We start from the raw sequence: 11,452 nt of genomic DNA, 5'->3' as shown, positions 1-11,452 counted from the left end.
CTGATTTACAAGCTAGTCCACAGTAGTAGTGACAGAGTCTCCTCATATGGTCTTTGTACGGACAAGAAATACTAGAAAGCATCAGCAGCTTCATCTATCAAAAACCAAATTCACACTCTAAGAGTTTCATCTTTAGTCGTCTACAAATATGTGTTTATCATCTTGTTCGAATTTTCTGATATTGGTCAAATGATTTATCATATTCTATAATATTCATTCTAAGATATTTTAGTTCATATGCAACTTTAATTATTAAAGTTTAAAGCTGATACTATACCGAGTTAATTTATTTTTTAAAAACCTGACTGATGTGCTTTTGGAATTAGTTTTTACCAATTTATTCAAGCCAATTTCTAAAGAATAGCGGAAATAGTTCACGGATTTCACAGAGACACTAACCATTCGTACATACTCCACTTAAAGAGGCATTTAAAGGGTAAAGAAATTGTTCATAAAACAAATACAGAGAAATACTGTGCTTCGTGTCAATCGGTATGAATGTATATATATATGATTAATTTTGATCTGATTTGTTAGAATGCTAATTTCGATCTATCTATAAATACAAATATAATTTATGTTAAGTTATCCCCATACAAACCTCTTCTCAAGGTGGTAAAGGTGCACGTCCAAATCTTCCCATGGTCAAACATAATATCTAATTGATTTACGATGCTCTTAGCGTTGATGGTGATTAGCATTGGATTATCCTGGTAAGAGAAAAAGAGCAAAAACGCATCTGGAATCATGGAAAAATATTGCTTTAATTCTTCTTAAAACTTAATTATGCTGTTTTATTTAAGGTATTATAAGCATCTGAAATTATGACATGCTCCACGAAATGTTTGCTTTCTTTGGTTTTCTGCAACGGATTTCTCATAATTTGCTATTAACCTATTTCCTGATTAGCAGAACTAAATATGATACTTATGTGCACAATCAACACAGATGATCACTTCCAATTCAAAATATATGTTCCAGTGCCTAATTGTTCATAATTAAAATCAATCATGTCTTATTCCGTCCAAACAGTATCAGACCAATAAAAATAACTTTGAATATGGCCAATTTGGGACGTTGAAAGGTCAGTTTATTATAAGTGTCAGATCTTCTTAAATCTACTTCAATGGAGGTTTTTGTTTTCTCTTTTATTTTGACCCCAAAGTAACAGAAATGGGCTACAATGTACCGTTGGTAAAGAGGAGTATACAATACAGGTAATATTACCTCAATGTATGTTATATATTGTATGTTATAATCCACTGCCTTCCTCTTATCATAGTAGTATAGGTGATGGGAGAAGACCAAGCTCTAGTTGTTCAAAGTCTCTCTAGCGATAATCGGTGGTTAGTGAAAATTTAGATTTAAGCTTGAATCAAACAAACCTAAGAATATTCTATATCACTTCAGAGCTGTAGATTTGTTAAGACAGGTCATATTGACATATTTTATTTGTTAGTTTTACACTCTTGTTTATTCAGTGGCAGCAATTTGCGGGAAACTAGGGTCTGGACATCAATTTAGTAAAACTGATAGTTACAATAAGATAGAAATTAGTGGAATATAAATAAACATCGATTTGGTTTCATATCGAAATATAAAAATTAAAAGATTATTTTATGAAATATAACTCTTTATGCACAATAAATGAAACAAGCTTATTACAGCAGTCATAAATTTGAAAGTTACGGGTACTATTGATTCGAAGCACATTTACACACAGCGGACACTGCAATGCCCTGTCAAATATTGAAATGACAAACATTGTAAAATTTGTCAACGCAAATATCAACCAATTCTTGCAGGTATATTTATTTATCAATTTATCTATTAAATCTTTATATTTTATAAATATGAATATCGTTTGTCGATAAACATAAAAAAAGTCAAATAATCAATATATTTAATATTTTACAAACACGCGACACGAATGGATATATATATATAATATATGTAATGAAATTTCTTCTATAAAAAATGCCAAGTAAAACAAATTTCACAGTATTACTAACATTTCCACTTTGTGCCATTTATATTTGGAGACAGCTTTACAATACATATGTGCATGTTATTGCTTTGCTAAAAGTGTACAGTACTCGTTCCTTTAAATAGATCTTTTTTCTCAAATGAAGCCGTAAGGACACGCTCCATAACGGCTAGCCAATAAACACAATGGCAGACTATTGGCTGCACGTTATGGAATGCAATACAGATATCGATCGCAATTTATTTATATTAAGAAACATGAAAAGATTTTTTGTTGCGATATTGGGTGTGGCCTAGATGCTCAATCATTTCTCTATGGGTTTTATTCGGTTCTTTTCCATTTTTGCTGTGCTTGGGTGTTTTTTTTTGCTATCGATATTATATCTCTTTTCAATACACTTTTAGTATGTATTTTCACGTTCATGAACCAGTTTTGGTCAAAGTTACACTTCAATATTGAACATGGCTTTCATATTATTTCTCCATATTCAAACATCAGAATCAACTGCTGCCAAGGCCAATTACAATTATAACTTTTGCATAGCTTTTTATTCATACAGAAGATATCATATGTAATTGAAAACTAAATCGTCCCCCCGGCATGTCGTAATTCCGCATGTCCTATTAAAGTCTCATGATTATACACGTTGGCATTCCTGAAAATTATCTTATATTCAATATTAACGACATTGATTAAATCATAACGTTTATGAGTTTAGTTCAATATTTTATTTACATTCACATAACAATCCCCTACTATCCCCTTCCGTATTTCGAAAATTCCGGCCCCTTGCCTTATTGTAGATCAATAATAAATAAAACAAACACAGGGTGTTTTTCTACTGGTTTTGTGTCATGTTAGGAATTTTTTTTACGCAAGTTCACGACAGCAAGTGAATACCGAATACTAAAAAGCGACGAAACGGGGACAACGGGGATTTTCCCGAAGATTTCTTTAAAATGGAATGATAATGAAACGTAGGTCTCATTAAACAGTGAGCATTTTCTGATTTATCGACACCAGTCAAATTCAATGTCAAAGGTCAATGTAACACCTTCTCAAACTCAACATGGTTTTCTTACGAGATTAAACGTTATATCTTTGCTTACCTTCGCGTAAACAGTCAGTGTCATTTTCATTCTTTTCTCTTGATTTTCTACTTAGAAAGAGACATAAAGCACAAAAGGGATCCGCTGAATCTGTCATGATCTTCACGTCAGAATCGAAGAGTTTGCAAAACAATATCATAAAATACCTAAATTTAGTTCAATTCCTACTAAAAAGAGCATTTTTGGAACAGACCTTTCTTCTTTCGTTCGTTCTCGGGACACCTGGGAATACCAGGAAAGAGGGGCGCCTTGTGTTTTGTTACAATGTGTATTTAGTCATAAAATTAGGTACAAATAGGCATGATCGCAAGTGCCACAAATAATACCACGGATAAGTTGTCATTTTTCATCATTTTGTGATTGTATTTGATACGTGTTCTTTTGCTTTATAGGTTTTAAATATATTTTACCAAAATCTTCAACAACCTTATCTTTAGATTTTGGACGTGAACTCATGTAGTTATACAAATGAGCTGGCTGTTTCAGTGAACGTAACACACCTACATGCGGGTCCGACTAAGACCGGAACCACGTTGTGTTTAGCTGTACCAAGAGCCAAGTCTCATGTCTAACGAAATCCCAAGCAAACAAAGCCTATTTCCGCAGTGCCGTTCTTCCGATAATGTGTTTGTGTAGAGTATCTGAAACGATTTCAAGGTATGTTGCTTTAACCCCAAATCCGCACGTGCAAACGAATAACTGAATGGCACGTGGCTCATTATATTTCTGAAGTCGGGGGAGGAAACGGCTGTCTATCGACAATGCGCACAATTGGCATGCAAAACACGTGCATTAAAAATTTTAAACCAAAAAGAATGCAATTTACGATGTTTTATTTTCAAATTCTAATAGGTAAAATACATAAACGTTCCCATTCAACAGAGTGCATTTCCGAAAATGAGTTCAAGAAATACACACTGGAAGTAAAAATAATAACTTAAATAACATATTATTTTCTGATTGAAGTGAGTGCAGTTAGACAATGTTACGAAAAGATCATACTAGAGTAATACCTGATGAGAAAATGCTATAAAGAAAATTGTATTTTGACAAGTTTAAATTCCGATTCTGGCTGTTATTGTTATTACACCGACAAAAGTCTATTTTGACAACTTCAAATTCCAATCCTGGTTGTAATTGTTATTACACAAGCAAGCAGTGTCAAAGGGCTATGCGTAATATTTTGTTAAGTTTCTTAAGTTAAACCGTTTTATTGCACAAAAATAAACGTCGAATTTTGGACAGAGCATTTTAGTAAACATAAATGCATCTGATTACAAAACGTACGAAACAAAAAATACTGACTTAAGTGAAAATGTATTACCAATCATATCGTTATTTGTCTATCGCTGAATTTAGCGGACATCGCACGTGTCTAAGTACTTCCATGCTATGATGTGGTGAATATTACATTTGTAAGATAAGCTGAATATTATAAACAGAAACGGATTTCATAAGGGAAAATCTAATTGTAAAATCAAAAACCAATATGAAAGAAGCGAGACATTTTCAAGGCGTTTAGACAGATTTATCATGATTTAGAAATACGGTTGTTATTTTCATGGTTGTGATTCTTTCATGACAGGTGTAATCGATGAGGCAGAAGATGCTAAACCTTCTGAAACATCTGGTGTTACCCACTGTACTTTCAGGAGTCTACGTGTAAATCTTGTTTCACATAGAATAACTGAATCTGAGTTTGAATCAAGATTTTGGTGACATGTTGACATCTTCTTTCCTTTTAATGTTGAGAGAAGAAATTTAACAGTGTAATGATGTTGTTGGTGCTCTGATGAAAAAACCAAAACTGAAAGAGCCATATCCTATGTTGAACAAGGAAAACACATTCTTTGTTATAGAAGAAATGAGGAAATATGAGGACAAGCGTGTAAATGTAAGGGATGGTTTGACGAATAATCGGTTGATATGTTGATAGAGACACATACCAAGAAAAAATATTTGTTATTAGTTATTAAACTATTGTGGTAAACATAAGGTGAAATTTATGTTGGTATCATTAATTGCATTCTATCAATTGATTATCCTCCAATGCATAGTTTCATTAGAAATATCAATAAAGATTTGATATTTATTTTTTTTTCCTACGTGATAAAAATGTTTGGTGGCCATTTGTGGAATGAAATTAGGGTTAAAAACCGTATTATTCTGCCTGATGAAGGGACAGATAAACTTTGAGTACGCTGATTTAGAACTTAGAGATATTGTCAAAGAATTAATGAATGGCTTACATTTCACGACTTTAATACAAGGAAACCATTCCATAATGCTTTACTGTGATATTATCTTTTATTCGGCAAAACATAATGACTTAAGAAAACTACGGAAGATTTACATTTATTTATGTCATAGACCCTTCTGTAACAAGTAAACAATTAAGATTTTAAAAAGAAATGTCAACCTTTCGTTTTATCATAACATTTTTGCTATAACCGAAAGGACATAATTGAAACTGGAAAGTGCAATACTATACTCGTTATCACATTTTCAGCGATGAAGTAATATGATTTATAAATGAAATAAGATTATATATACTTGAGGGTTAAAACATTACAAAAACTATAATTAAGCGATATCATCATATGGACGTATAAGAAAAATCATTTGAAAAAAACAACGAAATCAAACTACGTGATACCAGTATTAAGTAACTGCTATAACCTTCCCAACCTTAAGTCCCTTTGATCAAAACAACTGTATCGTGTCCTGGTTAACATTGCATTTTCATAATAAGTTCAACGCATTTGCTGAAAATGGTTATTAGAACACTTCGTCTAGATTTCTTATTTTGTGTTTCGTAATCTTCTTGAATTACGTAAAGCCGTCTACAGATGTGACTATTTTCAGTGCTATGTATATGAGAGAGCAAAATCATAGTCATCATGTGGTTGTGCTATGTATTTTTAAATATGTTCTCATGCATTCAGGCACCATCATTCATGTAGCATCTGAAGCTACCAGCAAATTCAACTCGATCGGCCATGACTATTGCTGAAAATGACAAAGACAAATATTGTATAACATTTGGAGAAAGGATAGAGAACGAAACGCCTTATCGCGAATATTTCTTGTTCTGTGTTTGTTAGGACCCACTGAATCAATCACTTTATGTTATTTATATCATTTAAGCTAATAGCATTAATATTTGAATTTCCACACACGTAACAACTCTCTAGATTCACAGAAGCACTCCTGTCTCAAAAGCTTTAAATGGCACAATTTAGTATTTTGAATGGCGTCTCGGAATGTCATCACCTTCAGCAGTCAAGAAGTCAACAACCGGATGTTTACTAGGCATAGTAATCACCCATTACGGTAAGAAAAATACTGACATTTTGCACCTGTCTAAATCCACCCCATATATATTGTTAAAACTATGAGAGCTGTCAGGACTGTAAATGAAACAGAATCCCAGTCTCCCATTGGCTGATTTGGCTGCGCGAGTCCTTCAATAAATCACAAGTAAAAAACAATTATCATTATTTTTTCCTGCTTTGTTCAAATTTTGCTTTTTCAATTATGATTTTTATAGTCCTGAGCTTGTTGTTGTAATTCAACGCTAGTATTTATTTTTTCCTTTTTTTGTTTATCTATTTTGTTGACGTTAAATGACCTGTGTATAATACTATTAATTATATCTTTATCTAATGTGGTCTTGGAGTTTCTGTGTGTAACTCTCTGGTTTCTTCGATTTCCTAATGGTTCTTTGAGACTGGTATATCAATTTGTGAATCAACATTTTCTACATTTTTATTATGATTAATTATAACACATGGTATCTATTTAGCTTTTCATTTTAACAGTTATATCATATAGCAATACAGTATGAATATGAAAATAACAACAAACGATACTTGTCCGGTTCTTAACTCTATGACTGTAGTAATTATACGATGATGCACCTACTTAATCGCCTTCGAAGTTTCAAAAACATAGCTGACGTTTCCTGAAGGACTTAACAGCTTTATTATTAATAGTCCTGATCTAATTTTAATTTAGAGTTGAAAAGTGTTTTTTTTTCATTTATATGTCTTTTGTGTAATCTTATAAAAGGCATGTTGAATGATAGATGCGCAGTAAAAATTGCATATTACCTAGAGGTGACAGTGTGGATATAATGATACGACGTCAAGACGTGAGCGCACGGTTGTAAAAGTATACTACTGTTGGAATTATGAGAGAGAGCACGAGGCTACATGTTTCACCACTACACACCACTACAACTCTCTGTTTAAATGTGTTCATTGATACTCTCGCGCTCCACAGCGACTGTGTGAGCTTCAGCTGCCTACCACGCCAGCCATTGGCCAGGATAGTCTAATGTGTACACAGGAATACCTGCACTTGCTAACTTTAACCGTAAGGTATATACACACACAGGCGTGGGTTCATTTTATTACTGTTCCACATGTAAACACACTATCGCTTGTCTGAGTTCTGTTACTGAAAATTGTCACGTAAAGCTTGACATGGATACACAAGTTTGATATATATCGAAAAAAATGTAAAGTTATGCTAGATACGAAATCAGCATATTAGAATTTTTATTATGGTTTTTACATTAACATATATAGAATTGAAGTGAAACGTAAAATTCTAACATTCTCTGCAAGACATCTGTTTTCAGTGCTGGAACTATCTAAACGCCATATTTAATGTACAAATGATAATAAAAAAGAGAAAATTCGGAGGATATAGCTCTGCAGTGGTTTATTGTGCGGATGGTTATATTTTCACATGGAAAATGTGGCGGCTTTGTGATGTTTGAGGATCAAACCATTGTGAAAGCTTGTCTTTAACACCTGCTTTGGATTTTACCCGTGCTTTTCGCCTTCTTTGATAACGTTACTTTTGGAATAAAAAACGATGGAAACTGTACCTCTGTTGCTACTTTTCGTATTAGTTATTTTAAAGACAATTCCCGTGGAAATGTCCTCTTATCAGGATTTCCTTGACCTTGGTGACGACATTGATGGGTATTCAAACCTGAGCACCAATGACGAGGTAAGTATTATATTTATTATCATTAAAGAATCATTTTAGTGCATTGTGTTCAAAAACAAAGCGTAATATTGACCACTGAAACGTGGCGTGACTATTCGCATCCTACTAACTGGTTATATGGTCTAAACTGGTTACAACCATGTAACATACTGTATGTTCATTTTTTTTATTTCAGTTAACATTTCCTTTCTCATGAAGCAAGTACTAAGGAATATATCGATATACATAATAATAACGTTAGTGATATATAATTTCTATTCTTTAAAGAATTAGAATTTGAAGTATGGTCTATGTAGCATAAATGAGAGTGTTCATGGATTGTACAAAATCCACACAGCTTACAATCAAGTTAGTCATTAATATACTACAATGTTGAGTTATCAGACACGAAAGTGAATAACACCATACAATACAAATCATGAATGAGAGAGTAGTAATATAATGAACCTATTCATAATACAAGATAAGCACATGCCTAATGTTCAATGACTACAACTTCCTACATGCCCAAAACTTCTAAAAATCTTCAGTGAAGTTCACAACCAATTTCTTTTCTAAATATGGAAAAGTAAACTTTGATGAAGATATTGAAAAGGACTGGCGGTAAATGTTGATCAAATGACAATTCATAGAAAAAAGTTTTTATTCCGAACCGAACTGAAAGAATATAGACCCGGCTTGCAGGTAACAGCTAGCCTTCGGACCCTGTAGATCTTCTAGCAGAGCTTAAAACCAAGTTATATCACTAAAAAGTAAAAGAAAGCCATTATATGATGAAGTTGATCAGTATATACTCATAACCGTTCAAGAACACACTGTTCATTAGTGTCATCGATTATCAAAAAGTTGACAAAACATGTTTTTCTGAAAATTCTACACAGGTATTAATCCGTAGCTGTTATTGGTCGCTCGTATCCACATTTTCTCTCTTGGAATGTGTGCTAAAGTTTCAAAACGTGATGTACACAAGTAAAAGAAGGCATCATAAATTTCTTTATGTCCTATAAAAATGATTTATAGATATTTGCACAAGGCTCTGCAAAGATTAGTACGTTAGACAGGTATGAGATTTCGAAAAAAGATTACACATGCAATACATACAATACATAGCAGTACGTTGTGATTGTTTGCGTCAGCCTGGCACCAGTTGCAGCATCTCTAAAATCAGTGTTGAAAACATATGTACTAAACCCACAGGAAAATATCAACATGTCAACATTATAATTATACAAACTCAAATTCAATAACATGAGGACAAAAGATAGATTTACATGACGACTCCTGAAAAAAGTGTTTTGAAAGTGTCATTCATTCACTTATACGTTTCAAATGTGTTATCAATTCACTTGCATCTTTTAAATGTGTCTTCAATTCGCGTGTATCTCTTTCGATTGCGTCAGCAACTTCTGTGTACCAGTCTAATTTGTGATCAATGTCGTTCAAATGTGTCATCATTTCGTGTGTATCTTTTAAATGTGCCATCCATTCCTGCTGAAGTGTCAAATATGTGATCGATTCATATTTATAGTAAATTGTGATATATAGAACTCTGATGTGTAACACTTCTTATAATCTAGACACACTTCCTCTGTCATAATTCAGTACCTATCTGTTATTGTGTCAAATAGGGCCTGTCATCAGGTGCTATTTAATTCATTTCAAATAACATGCACACACCATTTACAGATTCGAATAAAGTTTATTCTTACTTCCAATGCATGCATAGGAGCATTATATACAAACTAGATCTATTTATATAGTTTTTCAAACTATTTTATTTAAGTGTAAATAGGTATATAGCTCCAAAGAGACTTTAAAGGGAATGCTCATGGGAACATGGGGGAATTTTATTTGTTAATAAAATACATAGTCGACCTAATCCTAAATGAATTCATGCACTTCTTCATGTTTCTTTATTTGTACAAAATGAACTATTTCACACTTAGACAATAAATAACACAATTACAGTGTAGTTAGCTTTGTGTTATGAAATTTGATCTCGATAGACAATATAACGATTTGAAAAGCAAGTCTTTCTTCAAAATATCCCAGCATTGGTAATAGAGGTGAATATGGCTCTTGAACTTTTGTAAACATCTTTGCATGTAAGGTAATAGCTACTTGTATCATACAGCTAAAGAATGGACTGCCACTCGATTCACGTAGGTACATAATAGGAATAGGTAATGAGGTAGCTGTACTATAACTCATACCTGGATTACAGGTGTTAAGTCCCCTCAATATTGTACTTACTCATTCACTCACAAAAGAAAGTAAACACAGGGACTGTCACTGGCGGAATTTGAACATAAATCCAGGTTATGCATGAATAATAGAAAAATGGATATTTAGTCTGTATTTATTTCTCAAATAGAAAATAGACGCCCGATATCTTCTGACATAGTTATGAACATTTCTGCACCAATTTGCTGTTATTTATGCATATATATATAAAATGAACGTAGTAATTATTTCAGAATATTGTTTTTATCTAGCAAAACCAACCAGGAAGAACCTTGGATCATTTAAAGTCATGGTTTACTTTTTTGTTTTTTCTTCAATTGATATATCATTTATTTCAACCAGTTTTTTTTTATTATTATTATTTTCTCAGTCGCAGCCTAACACTTAAGACATCTAGCATCATTTTCAGAGTCCTAGATGGACGAAACGTTTGGATGTAGTTTATCTGATTGTGAATTGGTATTGAACGTGTTATTCACCTGTGTATATTTTGTACAATCTTTCTTATAATGTAACAACTAAAGAGTTCAGGATTTTCACTGAACTGTTTAGTATATACTGGTATATTAAAATTAAACCCAATGTGTCAATTATATATGACATACATCATTCATTAATTCGTTTCAAATCCATGATCTATTTATTATCTATTGTCACATATGGTGCAATTTATAATGTTAACTGATAAATGTCAATAAGTGTTCGATATAAACAATACATCCTATTTATAGGCAGTATGTATACATTAATCAATCATTTCGATCTGATTACAATGCATATACTGTGTTTTGTTGAATAAACTGTTACAGTTAAATTGAAATTGATGTATGTCATCTTTTTCGAGCAATATTCATATGTACGATAATAAAAGTTTGTCATGATAATGTCTCAGATTAAATGAAAATTCAAAATGTGTATGAAAGTGTGCTCATTCGCGTGTAATTTATATATATGCTACTCTTACAAGGACCTACAGGTGTTAAAATGTATTTTTTTGTTCTATTTATAGCGATGAAATGACGTTTTTTTATCGATTTTTGATGATAAAAATATCAGTTCGAGCATTCAGCGCTGCACACCTCAAAATAAA

At 32.5% G+C, this 11,452-nt stretch overlaps 1 protein-coding gene across 1 annotated transcript in view; it reads left to right on the top strand.

Annotated features, from left to right (window-relative positions):
- Positions 1–7,980: 7,980 nt before the first annotated feature.
- The window catches only part of LOC132551311 (adipolin-like), a 51,657-nt gene continuing 48,185 nt past the window's right edge, over positions 7,981–11,452 (top strand). The window contains exon 1 of the mRNA XM_060215436.1: positions 7,981–8,118. Coding sequence (XP_060071419.1) covers positions 7,981–8,118 — 138 coding nt within the window. The remainder of the gene's footprint in view (positions 8,119–11,452) is intronic.

The sequence above is a fragment of the Ylistrum balloti genome, unplaced genomic scaffold (genome assembly GCF_031769215.1).
Source record: "Ylistrum balloti isolate Yb309-2 unplaced genomic scaffold, AGI_CSIRO_Ybal_v1 Utg370192, whole genome shotgun sequence".
NCBI classification, from domain to species: Eukaryota; Metazoa; Mollusca; class Bivalvia; order Pectinida; family Pectinidae; genus Ylistrum; species Ylistrum balloti.
This window is presented reverse-complemented; position numbering and strand designations above follow the sequence as displayed.